This window comes from Palaemon carinicauda, chromosome 1 (genome assembly GCF_036898095.1).
Source record: "Palaemon carinicauda isolate YSFRI2023 chromosome 1, ASM3689809v2, whole genome shotgun sequence".
Lineage (NCBI taxonomy): Eukaryota > Metazoa > Arthropoda > Malacostraca > Decapoda > Palaemonidae > Palaemon > Palaemon carinicauda.
This window is the reverse complement of record NC_090725.1, coordinates 186,606,574-186,630,474: the sequence shown is the minus strand read 5'-3', so window position 1 is coordinate 186,630,474 and position 23,901 is coordinate 186,606,574. Positions and strand designations below refer to the sequence as shown.

General features: G+C 37.5%; 1 protein-coding gene across 1 annotated transcript in view; it reads right to left on the bottom strand.

Annotated features, from left to right (window-relative positions):
- The window catches only part of Polr1B (RNA polymerase I subunit Rpl135), a 494,679-nt gene that overhangs the window by 78,428 nt on the left and 392,350 nt on the right, over nt 1-23,901 (bottom strand). The window contains exon 18 of the mRNA XM_068386504.1: nt 1,452-1,608. Coding sequence (XP_068242605.1) covers nt 1,452-1,608 — 157 coding nt within the window. The remainder of the gene's footprint in view (nt 1-1,451; nt 1,609-23,901) is intronic.

The window sequence follows — 23,901 nt, the reverse complement described above, 5'->3', positions numbered from 1 at the left end:
TCAGATTTTGAAATTTGGAATGTTGAAAATCACCTGAGTTGTCTAGACTAGGAAAAATTGTTGCTTCAACTACTACACACACCTCAAATTAGAAAGAATCAAAATTTACTTCAAATAATGACAAAAAACCAATGAATCGAGAAATTAGCATACCCAATGTAATAATAATGGTGTGGAGGATTAATTTTTGTTTTATTTTTATTTTTTTTGTTTGCCAAATCCTGAGAGAGAGAGAGAGAGAGAGAGAGAGAGAGAGAGAGAGAGAGAGAGAGAGAGAGAGAGAGAGAGAGAGAGAGAGTGTTAGTGTATCGATTGTTTGTTGTGAGAAAGACTGTTGGTTTAAATGAGATTGTTTGTTTATGTTTTTAGTTAGGTTACGACAGTGGTGAATGTCTTGGGTGAATGCTTATTTTGATTTGACTGCTATAAGCGTCAGTTCTTGGGATTTGAATGCTGGATTATCATTATTATTTACCAGCGTGGAAGTGTTTAATTATTTTGACAGCCGTGATTCCTCCTTGGTGAGACTAACTCCTTTGAGAAAGATTTTTTTTTTAAATTCACTGTTGATGACTTGACCCGGAACTGATTATATTTAGACTGCTCTTTGAATCGACGATTGTTGATGACCTGGCCCGTTTACTTCCGATTGTGGTTGTTGTTGATGATGATGATGATGATGATGATCTTGACACGTGTGAATCAAGGAGTTGAGGCCGTTATGGCAAATTAAGAGACTCTCCTGTTTACCATATACTGTAGTGGTAGTTTGGCCCTTGTGTGGACGATGGTGTCCACTCAGAAATATATAAAATATTTCTGTTTATGTTGTGGTTGTGGTATATTTTAGCTTTTAAGTTTTGATAGGGTTTATTAGATTGCGGAAGTTTTTTTGTTAATTAATGTTTATTTTGTGTTAAGTTAAGATTGTAGTACTGAGTTGTGATTATTTTTTTGGTTATGGAATATGGTTGGTGACTTTTTAGTATTAAGTGATTGTTTTTGGTATTAGGAAATATATTTTTAAGATTATGTTATGGTTTGTGTTTATGTCCTTTTTGTCTAAGAGTCTGGTTAATGATAAAGTAAGGGGAAAGTTTGTGCAGAGGAGATATTTGTCTGTTTAGTGTGATTCAAGGGTGTGGGGGTTGTTATTGCAACACCCCGCCACTATTAACAACGTCAAAAACCGATGTCATATATAAACTATAAAAATACTCATGTCAGCCTGGTCAACATGAAAACATTTGCTCCAACTTTGAACTTTTGAAGTTATATATATATATATATATATATATATATATATATATATATATATATATATATATATATATATATATATTAATAAATAAATCTTTTTTGTTAATTTTAAGGGAGCTTCTTTTATCATGTACTTAAGAGCTACACATTTAGTATATTACGCAGATATCTAATAAGCTTGTGATCTTTACCTGCAGTCATACGTGAAGGAATACCATGAGGATTAAACATGAGATCGGGAGTGATTCCTCTATCTGAAAATGGAAGATCCTCTGATGGACATAGTCTACTCAAAATACCTTTCTGTCCTGCACGGCTAGCAAATTTGTCACCAATGATGGGAGTTCTCTGGAAAAAAAAAAAAAACATTGTTGTTCATAAAAATTGTATATCAATAAATGTATATATTGAAACTCTCCATTAAAAAATTAGTGAAGAACCTCAATTTATCCATATTTACCTGTAAAATTCAAAACAAAATTTCACATTTTTTTCCCTTTCAATAGACACCTCTAGTAAAATAATGAGGCACTCTTAGTAGTTTATAATAAGAGGGCCTTTGTTATTTCAGTTTCTCTGTCACAATCAGTACAACTCAACGTAACCCCTCTTCCCTTTTGTGATAACTTTTATTGCATCTTGGGCTGCCTTCCTCTGGGTTTGTTAGTAATTACTGCAGAGGGATAGTACTTTGATTTAAATTACCGTTGTGAGGAGTGGATTAGATTCCGTTCTCCACAAAGATAGTATGTTTCAAGTTTGAGTGCTAAATCCAGAGAAGGTTAGGCCGGCTGCTTTTAATACGGAAGGTGGCAAATATGAAACTCCATCGCTGTCCTCTAATATACAGTACAATTAATTAGCCAAGTTTTGATAGTGATACATTTCAAAGCTCTTAATATTAGGGGGCAGGTGTGTCTTCACTTTTAACCTGTTAAGCATCCCTTCTGGACCACCTTACTGCTAACGTATCGTCATTGCTTTTTTTGTAGTTAGCGGTCCTTTCACTAATGATATTTTTTGAAAGTTGATATAAATTTTTATGCTTATAATTTGTATTTATAATCAAATATAGGAATATTAATCAAATAATGGAATAAAAAACAATAAATACTATTATTTTATTCAAAAAGGCTACATATGGAATGAAAAATCAAATATTACACATCAATGCATTATTACTCTTTTATCAACAGACTCCTCATCTGGTATTACATTTATTTCATCTAAAGATACACACTTTGTATTCAGGCCACTCATTGTGAAAGAAACAAAACAAAATACCCTCTCTTCATAAACACCTGAAGAGCACTGAAAGGAAATCAGACAGTAACAGTTGTCTTTTGTTAAGCGACCTTCAGGACAAAGTTGCCAGACACCATATATATTCTGAGTGTTGCCAAGTGGTGTTCCTATAATAAATACAGGAGAACAGTAAACATCTTTATTACGAGACTGACAACTTGAAACACGCATTTAAAGTCATGAACGTAATATCACGTTGAAGGCGGTAGCGAGTAGATCGTGTTAAATGTATTATTACGTGGGTGATGCTTAACAGGTTAAAGGGCGCGACTCATGACCTCTACTTGGAAATTTGGAAACTGAGATGATTAAATTTTTGTCATGGAGAATGTCTATGGTTCTTGTTTTGAATAGTGTTTTTTAAGAAAAAAAATTATTCTATAGCTGAAACCATTTTTTCTTATATTTACGTAAGAGCATCCGGTCCCTTAGGCAAGTGTTTTCTGACCAGAGCACCTATTTATTTACTCTTTCTTCAAGAGTTTTAGGGAAAGATACTAATGTCAGTTTCTCATTAACAAGTCTCTTTAAACCCTGATGGGAGGCTCTCAGTCTTCTGTTTCTCACTATCATCAGGTGGTGGTGGCCTATGTGGTAACATCCCTGACTGGTGATTGCCAGACTGGGGTTTGAGTCCTGCTCAAACTCTTTAATTCCTTTTTTTTATTTTTTCTTTTGCCTGACCCTTACAGCCAGGCACGGGCTCTTGCACACTTGCAGCCCGTAGGTGTTTGGTTGTGTTTTATGGGTAGTAGGCGATTTGGTTGTGGGATGATCTGCAACTTTTATTTGTAGGTGGTTTTTAGGATAGGATGTGGGTAAGGGATAATAATAAGCAAGGATTTCTTTGCTTATTTTAGAGGCGCCCCTGCCTCTTTTTGGAAAAGGAGGGTGATGGAGGGGAGGAGGCATCCTCCCAAAGAGAGCCCACTGGCTGTTACTACGTTATCTTAGTGGAGGGTAGTTGCGGAGAAAGGCTGAGAATGTATCAACATTGGCAATTATGTGTTTACCAATTGCTGTCGCAGGTACAGGTTTATTGAGGTTGAAATCCTGTCTGAGTAGGCTTGTTTCTTGACAGTGCAGTAGATAATGTTACAGAGGTTCATCAGCTGCTTGCTCGCAGTAGCTGCACGGTCTTTCAGGTCTCTGCTATGCTGCTGGGGCCTCATCATTGTCCATGATGATTTGCCAGTTGCACAGATACCCCAGTTGCAGTCTGCAAATGATAACTGCAACTTGACGGGGTATTTCTCTTGCAAGTGGATATGGTACTAGATTTGATGCTTCAATGTACCATTTTGCTGATCTTGATCCATCAAGGAAGGCTCACCTTACTTCGCAAGTCTTTTGGATGTTGCAAAAGGCTGCCATTCGATTCTTGATAGTTTTCAGTGAAGATTGAAGTGTGATGCTTATTGTCTGGCACATTAGGGCAGATTTGGCTAGGTAATCGGCTTCATCATTGCCAGTGATTCCGGTATTACATGGGATCCAATTCAGAGTTACTTGCCTGTTGTTGCTTTGATGGGCTAGGGCTAGCTACTGTATTGCTGTGAATAGATAGACATTTTCAGTAGGTTCTTTGTTGCTGAGAGCCAAAATGGCTCCTCTCGAATTCGTATGAATTGTTGTGTTTCCTTCTTGTAGATTGACAGTGTTCTAGGGCTTAGGCAACTGCCACTAGCTTGGTTTGTAGCATGGAGGCATGGTTTGAAAGCCTCCAATTTTCTCTGTAGCCTGACGGAGAAACGACTGCAGCTGCTGCTGCAGGAATGTCATAGTCAAGTGATCCATCAGTATAGTAGATGTTGGGAGCTGAGGTGTTGCTGATTGCATTTTTAGCTGCTTCAGAGAGTTGCTCTGGTGTGCAGAGAGCTTTGCTTGCTGCTGAAGTTGTACTGCATGGGGTCCGGAGACCACGGGGCAGGAGTGCTATAGCCATCGTATGTCTGTTGCCCCTTGGTCTTGTGGGTTGAACAGATGGGGGCTTAGTATGCCCACTTGTGGCATTCCATTTTCTAGGGGGATGAATTCTGAGGTTTTTCCTTGAAAGGTGACTCTGGCTTCATGGTTTACAGTGTAGATACGAGTCCAGTGCAGTAAATGTCCTTTCACTCTTTTTTCAACAAGTGTGAAGATGATGGCTGGAGAGCTGGCTAGCTCAAATCCATTCTCAAGATCGAGAGAGATGACAAAGGCTTTTTTGTCGTTGATTGTTGTAAGCACATCGGTTATACATTCTTGAGTGCCTAAGCCTTTCCTGTAGGCATAAAGGCAGTGATGTAGTGGGCCTATTTTCCATTGAAGTCTACTGAGTACCATTTGTTCAGCTACTTTCTCGGTGCAGCTAATTAAAGCTATGGGTCGGTAGGTGTCTGGTTCTTTGGGTTTTGGGATGGGTTTTGTGTCCTGTTGGTTCCATGTTATTGGGCGGAGTCTTTCTGTGTTCTGTTGATTAAATGCAAGTACACCAACTTCGCAGGGCTTCCCCTGTTCCTTAGCATAATGTATGTGATTAAGTCGGTTCCAGGGGCAGTGTCCTTTCTGCCTTTAGTAAGAGCCGTGTTGAGTTCTTCCATGGTGTAAGAATTGTCGGTGTCATCTCTCATGTTGCAGGCGGCTTCTATAATGTTATTCCTGATTGGGAGCAGTGTTCTCTGCCTGTACTGAAACTTAGCTTCTTAGGCACCATGGTTATAGGTAAAATCGAAAAGGAAATGTGAGAAAAGGAAGAAAATAAGCACTGTTAATAACAGACCAAACAGAGGACAACCACACGATACACACAAGAATAGAGAACTGAGCACTCGACGCTCAATGGCGTAATGTTTACTTTGTGTGTCGAAATAAAATTCGGGTGTAGAGTCAAAAATTTGCTTGAATTTTACTTCGGATGTTGGAAAATTCGGATGTAGATACATTCGTGTGTAGAGGTTCCACTATATATATATATATATATATATATATATATATATATATATATATATATATATACAGTGAACCCTCGCTACTTCGCGGTTCGACCATCGCGGATTCACCACTTCGCGGATTTTTTCCATAACCCATATATATACAGTAATATATATATATATATATATATATATATATATATATGTATGCATGTATTTATGTATATATGTAGGTATGTATATGTGTACAGTATACATATAAATATATATATATATATACACACACACACACATATATATATATATATATATATATATATATGTATATATATATATATATATATATATATATATATATATATATATATATATATATATATATATATATATATATATATATATATATATATATATATATATATATATATATATATATATATATATATCTAAAGTAGGAAGATGTGATGTAGTTCTAAGGGAAAAGTATGGGAAATATGTCTGGGTAATAAGCAAAGCTCTACCTCCAGTTTGTTTCTTCATTATGATCAGAGATAAATGTAAACAAAACATTGGTTGCCATTTTTTATCGTGCTATTTAGCGTGTTTAGGAAATGCATGATATAAAATCACCTTTAATATTTGTGCCTGTTTTAGTTTAGGGTACTGTAGTACATGCATTAAGTGTTCTGTACATTAAAGGGTAGTTTGTTAACAGAACTACGTACAAGGGAAGGTTTTAAAAGTCTGAATATACATGTTGAATAAATAGGTAAATATGGTGTCACTACTTCGCGGATTTTCACCTATCGTGGCCGCGACTGGAACCTATCTACCGCGATAAACGAGGGTTCACTGTATATATATATATATATATATATATATATATATATATATATATATATATATATATATATATATACAGTATATATTAATATATATAAATATATATGTATATATGTGTATATATATATATATATATATATATATGTATATATATATATATATATATATATATATATATATATATACACATATATACATATATATATATATATATATATATATATATATATATATATATATATATATATATACATATAAGTGGAACCTCTACATACGAAAGTCTTCACATACGAATTTTCCAATATCCGAAGTAAAATTCGACCAAATTTCTGTCTCGACACCCAAGTCTTGCTCCAACATACGACGTAGATCATACGCGTACACGTGGAATTTTCTCAAAGCGTAGTTTCTTGTTGACGCCGGTAGACGGCAGCACGTCGAAAGGACGCCAATCGAGCGTCGCCTTGATCAGTCCTCTCATCTCATGAGCATTGTGTGGTTGTTCTCTATTCGCTCCATTATTAACAGTACTTTTTATCTTCCTTTTTCACGTTTTGTTTTTAGGTTTTACGTATAATCATGGGTCCTAAAAAGCTTAGTTTCGGTTCAGGAAGTAGTAGTGGTGAGAAAAAGAAGAAGTCAATGCTTTCATTAGAACCAAAACAAGAAATAATAGAAAAGCATGAGCGAGGTGTGCGTGTTAGCGATCTGGCTAAACAATATGGCCGGAATATGTCTACGATCTCGACGATCCTAAAACAGAAGGCAGCCATTAAAGCAGTGAAACCTTCGAAGTGGATCATGATTATTTCTAAACGTCGTACCCCTACCCTGGAAGAGATGGAACGCCTTTTGTTGATCTGGATAAAGGACAAGGAGATTGTTGGCGATACGATCACTGAAACATTCATTTGTGAGAAGGCCAGCGCTATCTATTGTGACTTGAAGGCGGCGGGCTCTGGGGGTGACGCGGGGGAGAGTTCAACCGATCCTACGACGGAGGAATTCAAGGCGTCTCGAGGTTGGTTCGAGAAATTTAAGAAACGGACCGGGATTCATTCAGTTGTTCGGTATGGAGAAGCTTCAAGTTCGGACACCAAGGCTGCTAAAGACTTTCTTAAAAAGTTCAATAGCATCGTGGAGGAGGAAGGCTACGTAGAGGAGCAGGTTTTCAACTGTGATGAAACCGGTCTGTTTTGGAAAAAGATACCTAGTCGAACATACATTAACGCCGAAGAGAAGAAAATGTCTGGACATAAGCCAATGAAGGATCGGTTGACTCTTGCGCTTTGTGCCAACGCCAGCGGGGACTGCAAAATTAAGCCTTTATTAGTTTACCATTCCAAAAACTCTAGGGCATTTAAAGCACATAGAATTAATAAAGACCTGTTACATGTTCTATGGCGTTCTAATTCTAAGGCTTGGGTCACTAGGCATATCTTTGTGGAATGGGTCAACGTAGTTTTCGGCCCTGTTGTCAAGAAGTACCTTCAGGAGAGGAATTGGCCTTTGAAGTGCTTGCTTTGTTTGGACAATGCACCCGCTCACCCCCCAGGACTCAAAGATGATATCATCGACAAATACAAACTTATCAAAGTGTTGTATCTCCCACCGAATACCACCCCTATACTCCAGCCCATGGACCAGCAAGTCATCTCTAATTTTAAGAAGCTGTACACCAAGCACTTATCTAAGCAGTGCTTTAATGTCACACAAAGCACCAACTTAACTTTGCGTGAATTTTGGAGGAGCCTCTTTAATATCGTGCACTGCTTAAAGATCATAGATCAGGCTTGGGAGGGAGTAACTCGTCGGACACTGAATTCAGCTTGGAAGAAGCTTTGGCCTGATGCTGTTGCTCCCAGAGATTTCAAAGGTTTTGGCCCCGAGCCTGGACCTATGCTTGCCGCCGAGGAAGACGTCGAAGAGATTGTATCCCTTGGCAAGTCCATGGGTCTGGAGGTTGATGAAGTGATGAAGATGACATCACCGAACTCGTCGATAAGCATCATGAAGAGCTCACACCCGAGGAACTCAAGGAGCTACAAGCCATGCAGCATGATGAGTTCCAAGCACAGTTGAGTGAGTCGGCGAAGACCGAGGAGGTAGGTCACATCTTAGGTACGGCTGAAAAAAAAACAGATGTTAGCATATCATCAACACGTGGTTGATTTCATCGATATGCATCATCCACAGAAACTTCAGGTTTGCCGTGTAGTTGCGCAGTTCGATGATGTTTGTTTAACTCACTTTAGAAAAATTCTCAAAAGCCGTACCAAGCAACTTTCTCTCGATAGTTTCTTTAAAAAATCTACGAAACGGTCTAGTGATTATGATGAAGAGAAAGAAAGTGAAGCAAAGAAAAGTAAGACCGAATCGATGAAAGTGATGAAAATTAAAAATAGAAAAGAAAAAAAAAATGTAAAAAAAAAATATAAAATTATAAAAAGGAAAAAATAAAATAAGCTAAGTTAGGTTAAAGTTCACGTAGTGTAAGTTAGAGTAAGTTACAGTACGTTATCACAGTCGCCGTCTCTACCTCCTCACTGCTCCTCATGCAGCATGATGAGTTCCAAGCACAGTTGAGTGAGTCGGCGAAGACCGAGGAGGTAGGTCACATCTTAGGTACGGCTGAAATAAAACAGATGTTAGCATATCATCAACACGTGGTTGATTTCATCGATATGCATCATCCACAGAAACCTCAGGTTTGCCGTGTAGTTGCGCAGTTCGATGATGTTTGTTTAACTCATTTTAGAAAAATTCTCAAAAGCCGTACCAAGCAACTTTCTCTCGATAGTTTCTTTAAAAAATCTACGAAAAGGTCTAGTGATCATGATGAAGAGAAAGAAAGTGAAGCAAAGAAAAGTAAGACCGAATCGAGTGAAAGTGATGAAAATTAAAAATAGAAAAGAAAAAAAAATGTAAAAAAAAAAACAAAATTATAAAAAGGAAAAAATAAAATAAGCTAAGTTAGGTTAAAGTTCACGTAGTGTAAGTTAGAGTAAGTTACAGTACGTTATCACAGTCGCTGTCTCTACCTCCTCACTGATCTTCTGTCTCCTCCTGCGTAGCAGTCCCTACACCTGCGCTGGCCTGTCGCTAAAGTAAAGTGTTAATAAAAAACACTTTTTTATTTATTATTTCTTTATTATTTTTCTTTTTTTTAGATATTTCTGTATTATTCAATTGTATTATTGTTATGTGTAATTATCTGTAGCAATTTATTAAGGAGTTATTATGGGTTTTTAGGCTAAGGAACGAATTAAACAAATTACAGTGTATTCTTATGGGAATATTTGCTCCAACATATGATCGTTTTAATATACGAAGCAGCTCACGGAATGAATTAAGATCGTATGTAGAGCGATCACTGTGTATATATATATATATATATATATATATATATATATATATATATATATATATATATATATACATACAGTAGGATCCCGAATTATACGATTCCCCTTTTATGCGATCGCTATTTTCCAAAAATATATTTTTTGTATCTGCGAAGCTGTTCAAAGTCTGCTAGTCAAGGACTACAAAACGTATCAAATATAATGTCTTTTTAAGTCTATTAGTAGCCCTAAATACGTTGATTTATAATAAATGTTACAAAACAATATTAACATTACATCTTATTAACATAACTTCATAATAAAAAGCCTATTTAAGGATAAACTTCCACATCAACAATGAAATCAACTGTTAACTGTGCGAGTCCAGCTGACAAAATGTAAACAGAATTGTGGTTACGTTCTCGGCAATCTTTATCTTTCTCCAACCTTTCGATAATTTTAATGGTAGTGTTAATGATGGTATATTAAAGCATTATTTTTGTTTAGTACAGTATATATAAAAGCTTTATTTTTCCCTTCAGGCGTTCAAGGTTTTTCACGAGTAGAGTGGGTTCGTTTATCGGCAGTGAATAGCCTAAACTTCGGTAACGAGTCGGCAATATTTTGTCATATCTTAAACAGTATACATTTGATTTGCAAAGATTGGTTTAGTAGAGTACACGGTATAATTATAAAAATTTCTCTCTCTATCTCTCTCTCTCTCTCTGTAAGAAATAAAACCTTAGTTCACATATGGCAACCTGAGTTTAAGAATGAAATTAACATGACTGTTGTTAGTTCTGGCGATCAATTCCTCACGAAACAAAAACACGGCATTCGATTACAACAGCCGATTCTCTCTCTCTCTCTCTCTCTCTCTCTCTCTCTCTCTCTCTCTCTCTCTCTCTCTCTCTCTCTCTCTCTCTCTCTCTCTCTCTCGTGTTATACAATACTTACAATTAGATGAAGAAACCAAAATCAGTTTTCTTAAAGTGTCAATCAAATACAAAACGAAAAAGTTATACCGTGTATACATCCATTTCAGTCGTAGCTTAAAATACGGCATCCGATTTCTTCAGCAAACCACTATTTTTGGGGAAACATCATTTTATTCTAGAAAATTGCTACTCGTTAAATAGTTAATTGCACATTAAGAAAGCGTGTACTTTAGTTTTTAAATTTCGGATGTGTTTTAAAAATCGAGTATTGTTAACTTCTTTTTGTTTTACTTTTGGCTAAGATCAGATCAGCTGACGTCTAGCTGCCGGTCTCAAGAATAGGCGCATACGAATACAGTAACAAAGTATTGTTTATACCATTTCTTAACTTATTCAAAACATCTATACAGTTGATATTACATAAGCACCAATGTGTTATAACCTATCATTTTTTTGTTTAGTACATTTAAAACTAACACACACACACACACACACACACACACTCTCTCTCTCTCTCTCTCTCTCTCTCTCTCTCTCTCTCTCTCTCTCTCTCTCTCTCTCTCTCTCTCTCTCTAACAAATGAAATCTTTGTTGCTTCACAAAGTTTGTTATATTGAAAATCAATCATGATTCAATTTTCCTTACTTTCTCTAATCTAGCACCATCTCTGTCACATCGAAAGTTATAGCGGCAACTTAATTGTTCGATAACTTTAAAAATCGGCCTAGTACTTGCTTCTTCTCTTACTTTTTTTATAGATGGTTTCATAATTGAAGTGGGTACAAGTTGACTTAAAACTAAAGTTAGGAAAAGTATTTTGGATATGGAATGGACAATCCTCTTTAGTACCAGTTTAGAATTATCGTAAATTATCATTCTGTCATTAGCGGCATTTTGTTATTGTTGATTAAACGCAAAAAGAAAAAACAGTTTTCCTGCTTTGCTACGTATGTAGGAATTTATATAAATATGGTAAATAATAATTGTAATAACATATTTACTAAAAGCTTTTAATATCATTATTTATCTCTTTGATCATGCGTGTTTAATGCCTACGTTTGTTTATTATGATTGAAGATGGAGCGTACAGTAAACTAATGGAAGGTTTCCGTTTCAGGCGGCGTCATAAAGAAAAACATAACATTATATGAATGGCATTCATTTCATCTATTTGGAAGTTCTAAGAAAAATTAAGTAGAACATTGGTAATAGCAAAATCAACATATAATCAATACTTGGTAAGATTGCTGTCGATGCAAAAACTAACCTATACACAGATGTGTAAATGCGTCTGTTTCTTTGTTATGATCAGAGATAAACGTAAACAAAACATTGGTTGTCGTTTTTATTGTGTATATATATATATATATATATATATATATATATATATATATATATATATATATATATATATATATATATATATATATGTGTTTTTTGGCGTGTTTAGGAAACGGGTGATATAAAATCGCCTTTATTTTGATAATTCTGGATTTTCAATCATACAACAAAAGCTAGTATATAGAGTGATGGTTTTGCTATTCACCAGTTGTCTTATACAATAGATATGACAAACATTAAAATTTGTCTGTATTTTGGGTCGTGTTATAACGGGAAATGTATGGTGTTTACTGTACACCCATCCTGGTTTTGATTTTAACCTTCTTTCAAGTTATTAGAACTTTAAAGCATATTAAATGTTTGATTTATTCACAAAAACAATTTGACATTATAAAAAAGATGCAGTATAGTACATAGAAAGTATTGGAAATGGGTAGTAAACACGTTTGAATAGGCAAGTTGCTGGTTGCCATGGCCCAAATGGAATTATTTCTGTTAAGTGTGTTTCAAAATATGCGATTTTCCATTTATACGAGATCATTCATCGACCAAATTCTCGCATAATTCGGGACCCTACTGTATATGTATATATATATATATATATATATATATATATATATATATATATATATATATATATATATATATATATATATATATATATGCAGAAAAACCACGGGGAAAATGAAAATACGAAATATACGATTAAGTCCTGACTAGTTTCGTGATACTTCTTCAGAGGACTGATTTATTGATTCCTCGCTATGACAATATTATTTCATTGATAATCTTAACTTATTACGGAATTGTTTCAACAATGTCTGTTAATTTTTATAATTTTTTCCCCGGTTACTATACCGGTTTGAAATTTTGTAACCGGTCCTAGAGTTGTTCATAGCCTTTTGTCCCGGTTTCATATCGGTCTACTTTAAGAACCCGGAACACCCGGATCCTTTGAGGTTACTAACCTATTATGGGACACTCACGTATCTTTATTTTATTCTATACTTCCCAAGTAGCAACGGGATAGTATATTTCTCGCTATGACAATATTTTTTCATTGATAATCTTAACTTATTATGGAATTGTTTTAACAAAGTCAGTTAATTTATGATAAGTTTTTCCCCGGTTACTGTACCGATCTGAAATTTTGTTCATAGTCTTTTGTCCCGATTTCATATTGGTCTAATTCAAGAATTCGGAGCATCCGAATCTCTTTAGGTTACTGACCTGCTATGGGATACTTATGTATCTTTATGTTATTCTATACTTCCCCAGTACCGACGGGATAGTATATTTCGCGCTATGACAATATTATTTCATTGATAATCTTCACCTTTTATGGAATTATTTTGACAATGTCAGTTAATTTATGAAAAGTTTTCTCCCCGGTTATTATACCGGTCCGAAATTTTGTTCATAGCCTTTTGTCCCGGTTTCATACCGGTCTATTTTAAAAATTCGGAACACCCGGATCTTTTTGGGTTACTACCCTACTATGGGACACTGTAGGTGCCCCTGTCGTTACTATCTATAATTATAACTTCGGATATAATATTTTGGGATTTTCATTTTATTTCCTTTGTGATTGATCGATTTAAACATTTATTCTCGATCTATTTATTTTACATTCCCAACGGAGTTACCTTGTTCATTAGTAACGATATACCCTCTTTCGGAGCTCGCAGTCTTCCATGACGTCTACCTTGGCGACTCTTTAGATCTGGGTTGGCGGGTTTGCCTGGAGTGTCAGGGCAAAGAGACCCTGTGTCTCTTCCTTTTAGGGTTTTCAAGGAAGCACGTGGCTGATGTCGGGCCACGTCCCGTTGTCCCTAAAGTTAAAGCTACCTGCCAGCCCCTACCAAAGAGTCACAGGTTCTTTCAAATCACCAAACCAGTTGAGACTTCTCTTGGGTCGAGAGCGAAGCCCGGCCTGAAACCTACGACCCCGGAGGCTCCCTTCGATCCGGCAGCCCTTTCAAGATTGATGCATGGCCTCTCGTGGCATGGTTAGTTTCAACCTGACCTTTCATTAGAAGAGGCCAGCGACCGATCCCAGGGATGAAGTAGAAATTTATTTCTATTTGAACACGATGTTGTGCTGATATTTATCCATATATATACATATATATATAATTTACGGACCTCTGTAGCTCACTGGCTCAAACCTCGTGTCACATACCGAGTAACCACGAATTATAGGATGGAAGATTCCTGGTGCCTCTGTGAACTTGACAATTGAATGGAATTATTGCCCATTAGGGGGAAGAGAGAGTGCTAAACCAGATAGCCTCATACAGGGTCTCATTTGTTATGGGCTACCTCAACAGCACAATATATCATCCCGGATGCCTCTAAGCTCCCGGAATTCGTCGAAAGCAATCCGTGGAAGGCGGCCTTGCGCTCTCCCTTCAAAGATGGTATGTTAACCATCGAAGGGTTTGGCACCCGGACTGTAGAAGATTTTGAATTCTACCCGCCGGGTCTACAGTTCCCTCTCTCTGGTTTCGCATGCCTTACCGAGGAGACACTCGTAAGGTTTGACAAGGTCCCCAAGAAACCAAAATGTACCCAAAGGGGCAGGCTCAGTCCACCTGGGTCCGGCCCTTAAACGAGTGGGAGTGTGTTAACACTACGTTAACACCTCACAAGAGCCCGTACACGATGTTTCTAGTGGAGGAGTAAACCCCTACTCCGTGTGTCACTAAGATATCGGACCTTGCTCAGCAGGCAATAAACGAGGACAAGCCGTTACCGCAGCTGAAGGAAACGCATCCGACCTCCCTCCTGTCCCTGGGGGATCACGATTGCTGGACTAACGCCCCGGCCACCTTCACATCGGGTAAATTAAGCGCTGACTGTGCTTCCATTCAGTTCAGTGAGTGGCTACCCAGGCTTCCGGAATCCCTGATATGCCTCGAGCTAGAAGCCTGTATGCGCCTGAGTAGACCTATCAACTCGGCTACAATGGCAGAAAAGACCTCTTTAATGTATGAAGAAGAACCACCTTTTAAGGTCTTGACGAAGTCATTACTTCAAACCTTACTGTCTGATTCCTACGACTTCTTTGCGGCCAGACGTCGTTGCTGTAGGCATGTCTTGTCTGAGGCCACTATCAGACATGAGCCTAACAAGCTCATTAAAGCCCCAGTCTGGAGCTGCAAGGGTCAATCAGAGCCTCAAGGTTCGATGGGCTTAGTCCCCAAGCACAAGTTCGAACCGGCCAGCAACCAATCTCGAGGTAGAAAGAGTCTGAGATCTTTCCATTCCTTCCAAACCGGCGGTCCCAACAGGTGGTTCAAACCATCCCGGTGGCACAAGGGAGTCAACCTTTCACTTCGAAGGGTCAACCCCAACAGCAATACGTGCTGGTTCCTCAGTCCCAAGTAGCAACTACCTCCTTTGCTACTTCCCCAGCCCTTAGGCCCACCTTTGAAACTCAGGGTGCTTTCCAGGGTTACCAGCGCCCCAGAGGCGCTAGCTCGAGAGGAACTTTTCGCAACAGCTACTCTCGAGGCCGAGGAGGTAAATCCGCAGCAAATCATTGGGAGTTCTCAGGTAGGGGTAGGACTTTACATCTTCCGGAACCGTTGAACGTTCAACATTTGGGCTTTCAGTATAATTTCCAAAGGTCTGGGGTGGAGTTGGATAGAAAGGCCCCCTCCACCAACCAGTTTTCATCAACATCCAACGAAAGAGCTAGTCTTATATGAAAACGATCTATTGCAAAAGGAAGCAATAAAGAAAGTAAATCCTTTGTAATTTCAGGATCACTTGTTCAGAGGGCCAAAGAAAGACTCAGAATAGCGAAGAGTAATCCTAGACCTGTGGCTTCTGAATTCTTACATTTAATGCGACAAGTTTCACATGCTGACCATCTCTCAGGTGCGGACCTTGCTTTTCTGTGGGGCCGTCACCTCCTCTATGGATCTTGCAGACGTTTGCTATCATGTTCCGGAAGCAAGGCATTTTTGTCCGTTTCTAGGCTTCAACTAGGCAAACTGCCTCACAGCAACTACAGAGTGATAATCTCTTACAACAGTTTTGGTTCCAAATCAACTTTGAGAAATCTCGTTTGGTCCCGAGGACAAGTTTCAATGGTTAGGATTCAATGGGTTCTATGCTCCCACACTCTGTCTCCCAACAGCCAAGAGGAACGATATAGCAAAACACAATACGTTTTCTCAAAGACAAATTGTCTTCCAGAAGAAATCAAGAGAGAATCCTGGGTGCCCTCCAGTTTGCCTCAGTAACAGATATACTACTGAAGGCCAGACTGAAAGATATAAGCCGGGTATGGTGCTCCAGGAAAACGAGTAATATCGAGACAAAGGGCTCGACTCCAACCAATTCTGAAGAAAAGACTTCAACCATGGACAAAGGTCAAAATCTGGCAAATCCGTTTCCTTACAATATCCACCCCCAAGCTCGTCATTTACACAGACGCCTCCCTAACAGGCGGGGGGGGGGGGGGGATACTCTCAGTACAAGAAAGTCCTGGGACTATGGTCGACAATATTCCGCCAACTTCATATCAATGTTTTAGAGGCCATGGCGGTATTTTTTACCTTAAGCAACCGGCTCCAGCCAAAAACCAACATATCAGGTTTCTTCTAGATAGATAGTGGCGGACGCACTTTCGAGGACAGCTCCGCTGGAGTCGGAGTGGTCACTAGACCCAATGTCCTTCAGTTGGATTCTTTCTCAGGTTCCGGATCTCCAGATAGATCTGTTTGCAACAAAGTCCAACTACAAACTAGAGTGCTACGTAGCTCCCAGCCCGGATCCTCGGGCTTACGCCACAGACGCAATATCATTAGTCTGGAACACTTGGGAGAGAATTCACCTATTCCCACCAATAAATCTGTCGATGAAAGTGTTAGACAAGCTCAGGACTTTCAAAGGCCAAGTTGCTCTAGTAGCCCCCATCTGGCCCAAGCACAACGGGTTTCCCCTTCTGGTGGAACTGGGTCTCCACCTCGACAGATCCCCAATCCAATACTAACACAAGCAGTACAACTCGCTGTGTGTTAGCTTCCTCAAATTCAGAATGCCCTACCTTTCTGGACTTTATGAAATTTGCAGCTCAAGAGGTGCAGATATTGATCCTCCAATACGTTATTTTTAGAATCAGATAAGAGGGGATCCACCCTTCGACAGTATGATTCGGCTGTTATGAAACTTGCCAGTTTTTAAGGGACTCAAAGGTTGAGACGATGACTATGAATCTGACATTAACCTTCTTCAGAATTTTATTTGAATCAGACTTAGCGACTTGTACTATTACCACAAATTAAGTCAGCCTTGAAGGTTTTACAATTGGCTTTAATATTGCCCTTACAGATTCATACTTCTCATCCATCCCGAGAACCTGCGCCAGTTTGAAACCATCAACTCACTCTAGCTCAGTTTCCTGGTTTCTGAATGACGTACTTAAGTTGGCTTCAGACACTCTTAACGAGACTTGCCATTATATTCCATTAGTTAGGAAATCCTTGTTCTTAATGAACCTGACTTCTCGCGCCAGAATATCAGAACTTTCAGCCTTGTCTAGAGATCCAGGTCATATTGAATTTCTCTCGTCAGGGGAAGTACTCCTTTCCCCTGACAAAAGATTTTTAGCGAAAATGAGGACCCCCAGGACAGACGGTTCCCCTGGAAGATTGTCCCACTTCCGCAGGACCCATCTTTATGTCCAGTAAACACTCTGGAAGCCTACTTAAACATATCTCCCGTTCAGTCCTCGGGGCCCTTACCCATTAGAGAAGGTGAAGAACAATCATCCTGAAAGGACTCAGACAGAAGATTCTGCATTTCATTAACGGGCTACCTAGAATCATTCCCACATCACTCCCTCACGTCCATGATATATGAGCTGTAGCTACCTCAGTTAATTACTATGAACTTCACTGGACTTACTAAATATACAGGCTGGAAGTCTCCAACAGTATTTAAACGCCACTGCTTAAAACCTCTGGAAGCCTTATATTTGCTACAGTGGCAGCAGGGAATGTGATTCCTCCTGAACATAGTGAACCTTAATCAACTATGTCTTGCTATCCTCTTACCTGTTATTTTGGATTTTATTTTACTTCCTCAGGTAGTGTTCCAAGATTTGGGACCATTTCTCTGGTACTATTTCACTGGGCGGCACAGGTCGGAGCCCAGAAAAGGGATTTTGACGAAGGAAAAATCTATTTCTGGGCGAGAGACCTGTGCCGCCCAGTGAACCCTCCCTTGACTTCCCTCCCAACATGGGCCCCAAACCTTGGGTGCTATGAGGAGTGACGTCACTGGCGTGGGTTGGGTTAGTGGTAGTAGTGTTGATCGGCACCTCGCTGTGGCGGGGATTTTGAAGAGGAGATATCTAAATAGTGCGAGACCTCTGGTTGTGAATTATCACGCCCCAGTATTTTATACCGACACCTTATATAGGTGAGCGAGCTGGGTTCAACCTGGCATTCCTATGCTTTTTTTCTCTGGTAATATATAGCAGTTATATTCCTTAGAAATAGTGCTCTAGGAGTATTTCACTGGGCGGCACAGGTCGGAGCCCAGAAATAGATTTTTCCTTCGTCAAAATCCCTTTATTGTAATAATGTTGTATGTGCATAGATGTATATGTGTATATATATGTGTATATATATGTATATGTATGTATGTATGTATATATGTATATGTATGTACAGTATATGTACATATGTATATATGTATATGTATGTACAGTATATGTATAAGTATATGTATGTATATGTATGTATATGTATGTGTATATGTACGTATATGTATATGTATGTGTGTATATATATGTATATGTATGTATATGTGTATGTGTATGTATGTGTGTATATGTATGTGTATGTATATATGTATGTATGTGTATGTATGTATATGTGTATATATATGTATATGTATATATATATATATATATATATATATATATATATATATATATATGTGTGTGTGTGTGTATATGTATATACATGGTAATCATGTGTAAAAAAACATTTATATGTAAGTCTATGTATGTGTCTGTATATGTATATCAGTATGTGTACACGTATGTATATGTCTATGCATATATTATACATGTTTATGTATGTATGCCTGTCTGTGTATACGTATGTATATGTCTTTTTATATATTTATATATAGATGTGTTTTATATATACATATAGTTTTGCTTATGTATTTATATAGATAAGACTACCGTTATTCATATAAATAAACTGTATTGAAAGTCAAAAAACAAGAATATACCTGTCACCAGAAATGACCCTTTTTGGCAGGTGTCTAATGAGGTTGCATCTCCGCCCACTAAACACCTGACCACAGCCCAGTTAGCTGGTTTGGGAGTGTCATTGTTCTGTAAGCCTCTATATGTATGTTCGTACGTTTACTTTCCCTATAAAATGTAAAGAAACCTCTCAATAAATCAGTCCTCTGAAGAAGTATCACAAAACTAGTCAGGACTTAATCGTATATTTCGCACTTTCATTTTCCCTGTGGTTCTTCTGCATCTGAGCATCACATTTCCCTGTGATTTTTTACGCATATATATATATATATATATAAATATATATATATATATATAAATATATATATATATATATATATATATATATATATATATATATATATATATATACACACACACATATATATATATATATATATATATATATATATATATATATATATATATATATATATAAACATATATATATATTTATATATATGTTTGGGCTCAAGTCATGTCGTCCTGATGGAAGTTCCTTCTTGCAACTTCTACAGTATAACATTCCTGAGATTGATATTACAGGAGAATTACTGTCAGGTATCACGGGGTTCCAACTCCCGGAAACGACGACTATCCGAAGATATCGTGTATAATCAGGGACGTACCCTAAGATAACCATAGCTATCTGCACCCCAAACAGACATTATATATATATATATATATATATATATATATATATATATATATATATATATATATATATATATATATATACTGTATGCACATATATGTGGGAGGCAAGTCTGACTTGCTTACATAGTTGCTTGATACAGTATTAACCTGAGATCTAGTGGTCATATTTACATAGTGTTCCTTCAGTAAGTGTTCTGAAAGTTTACTGAGCCTTAGGGAGTTGAATTTCTCTTGCGGATTCTCAAATTCTTTAATTACTTTACATCTTCTCCGTCTAAACCCTTGCTGTTCTATATCCCTAGTAGTTCTATTAGACAACTAGAATACAATGCAGAAAACAGAGTAGGTAATCTGGTTCCTTATATCCCACTTCTTGCTAAACTAAGTACCCTTATGCAACATTTTTTTTTTATTTTGAGAGAAATATTTATATTTCTAATTATTCTAAATATTCTTTTTTTTTTTTTTGTTGGTGATGAATCAGCTATAGCTGGAATATTACATCACGTTCCGGATGACAGTGGGTTTCTGCTTGCTTGCAAGCCCGGCCACTGGCTCATAAGGAGTCTACCTTAGTCGGGAAAATTCTAACACAAGTGTTTTTATTATCTTTATGAGTCTGGCTATATAGATGTAACTATTATACTGGGTTATTTGTATTCAATAAAGAACTTTAGTTAAAAATAAAAATTTTAAATCACAAATATTACATCTCTATTATTTCCAAGACGACGTTAAATAGGCTATGCCTTTCGTTCATGAGCCTTAGCATATTCACAACACTAATGTGCCAGTTGGAAAAAAATGAAGTGAAAGCTACGTGCTCCTGAAATCTTTTGATAAAACTACCTTATAAACCTTTCAATTCCCCTTTTCTTTGTGGACATGTTGTTAAATAATTATCACTATTATGCAGCATAGTTGTCAGTTTAAATTTTGTTTATTTTTCAAGACTTTGAAGCATCAAACACATTACAACCTGAATCAGATTAGTCTATTAGCTTACCTCATTATAAATTTAGTAATAATACCATCCTTTGAGTCCATTATTACCCCAAATAAATGAAAAACTTTATCATCATCCTCTCCTCCTACGCCTATTAACACAAAGGGCCTTGGTTAGATTTCACCAGTCATCTCTATCTTGAGCTTTCAATTTAATACTTCTCCATTCATCCTCTCCTACTTTGCGCTTCATTGTCCTGAGCCATGTAGGCCCGGGTCTTCCAATTCTTTTAGTGCCTTGTGAAGCCCAGCTGAAAGTTTGGTGAACTAATCTCTCTTGCGAAGAGCGTGCCCAAACCATCTCCATCTACCCCTCATCAGGATCTTGTCCACATACGGCATTCGAGTAATCTCTCTTATAGTCTCATTTCTAATCCTGTCCTGCCTTTTAACTCCCAATATCCTCCAGAGGGCTTTGTTCTCAAATCTACTGAACCTATTGGAGATTGTTTCATTGTCATACCATGACTCATGTCCATAGAGTAACACTGATCTCACTAAACTGATGTATAGTCTGATTTTTATATCTAATTTCAAGCAATTTGATTTCCAAATTTTACTAAACCTAGCCATTGTCTGATTTGCTTTTCCCAATCTTTCACTAAACTCTAATTCTAAAGACCCTGTATTGGAGATCATAGTTCCTATATACTTGAAGATTTTACATCATTAATCCTTTCTCCTTCCAATGATATTTCATTTTCCATTGCATACTCCATTCTCATCATCTCGGTCTTTCTTCTATTTATCTTGAGCCCAACCTCGTGTGATATTTCATGCATTATGATAAGAAACATTGATTATCCTGTGGTGTTCTATTAACAAGGACAGCATCATCAGCATACTTCAAGTCTGCTAAATTCCTATCACCAATCCAGTCCAATTCTTCTCCACCATCTCTGACTGTTCTATGCATTACAAAATCTATGAGGAGGATAAACAACATGGTTGACAACACATTTCCTTGGAGTGCTCCGCTCTTCACTGGAAATTCATCTGATAAGACTCCATTAATATTAACTTTGCACTTGCTATGCTCATGAACGGATTTAATCAAATTTACATATTTAAGAGGTATTCCATAATAACGCAGGACTCTCCACGAAATTGGCCAGTGCACAATATCAAAGGCTTTTTCATAGTCCACAAATACCATCAAAAGGGGATTTCTATATTGTACGCATTGTTGTACAACATTTCTTAAAATGAAAATATGGTCAGTGCAACTTCTTCCTTTTCTAAATCTGGCTTTTTAATCCCTCAGCTTTTCATCAATCTTTCTCTCAAGTCTCTTTAGAAAAAGCATACAGTACTATATATTTTCATAACAACTGACGTTAAGTGTTATGCCTCTATGATCATTGTAATCAGTCAGATCTTTTTTTGCTATTTTCACCAACACTCCTAACTCCCATTCCTCAGGTTTTGGCTCTTCATGCCAAATTTTACAAAATAATCTTGTAAGTAGTCTAGGAGTCACTTTATTTTCGGCCAGTATCATCTCGACTTCAAACACACTGAATTCATTCATGAGCACATCAAGGTCTTCATAAGCTTCAAGTATATCAATCAAAATATTCCTTTCATATGTCCTATTCATAACCTCACTAAAGTTTTCCATCCAACGTTGTCTTTCTTCATCTTCTGTTGTTATAACAAAGCCATCTCTCTTTTTGATGGGTATGCTTCTTCTTATTTAGAGTAATTTACAAATTCTGTTTTTGGGGTAATAAGCCTGTTAGCATTTTTTAAATACTTTTCTTTGCAGTTAATTCTAGTCTTTTAATAAGCTTTATTTTAGTGGAAAAGGCTAATATAATTGATCATAGAGGGGATGATGACAATACTTTCACTCCAAGCTTTTTTTTTTTTTTTTTTAAGCCCATGTAGTTAGTTTTTATTATTTTACAAATTTAATGCCAATGTTTCAAGCTGTAACATAAATCCTAAAGTGGTAACTATTGGTTTTAATGCACTTTTCAGTAAAGTCTAGTGACACACGGTATCTACCTGATCTGATTTCTTCTTGTAGCGCTTCAAAATGTTATTTTCCTTAGTAAAATAAATTTTTGAATATACTTACCCGGTGATCATGTAGCTGCAGCTCTGCTGCCCGACAGAAAAAACCTACGGGCGGGATACGCCAGCGATCGCTATACAGGTGGGGGTGTACAACAACAGCGCCATCTGTCGAGTAGGTACTCAGGTACTTCTTGTCAACAAGAACCAATTTTCTCCTCGGTCCACTGGGTCTCTATGGGGAGGAAGGGAGGGTCCTTTAATTCATGATCACCGGGTAAGTATATTCAAAAATTTATTTTACTAAGGAAAATAACATTTTTCAATATTAATCTTACCCGGTGATCATGTAGCTGATTCACACCCAGGGGGGTGGGTGGAGACCAGCATACATGTTAACAATAGAAGCTAAGTATCCCGTATTTCATTTTAGCAGTTATTCAAAATAACAAACATAAAATAAATAAGTACCTGGTAAGGAAGTCGACTTGAACAATTACTCTGCCTTTTTAAGTACGTCTTCCTTACTGAGCCTAGCGATCCTCTTAGGATGCTGAGCGACTCCTAGGTGCTGAAGTATGAAGGGCTGCAACCCATACTAAAGGACCTCATCACAACCTCTAATCTCGGCGCTTCTCAAGAAAGAATTTGACCACCCGCCAAATCAACCAGGATGCGAAAGGCTTCTTAGCCTTCCGTACAACCCAAAAACAACAATAAAAAGCATTTCAAGAGAAAGATTAAAAAAGGTTATGGGATTATGGGAATGTAGTGGTTGAGCCCTCACCTACTACTGCACTCGCTGCTACGAATGGTCCCAGGGTGTAGCAGTTCTCGTAAAGAGACTGGACATCTTTAAGGTAAAATGATGCGAACACTGACTTGCTTCTCCAATAGGTTGCATCCATTACACTCTGCAGAGATCTGTTTTGTTTGAAGGCCACTGAAGTAGCGACAGCTCTAACTTCATGTGTCCTTACCTTCAGCAAAGCATGGTCTTC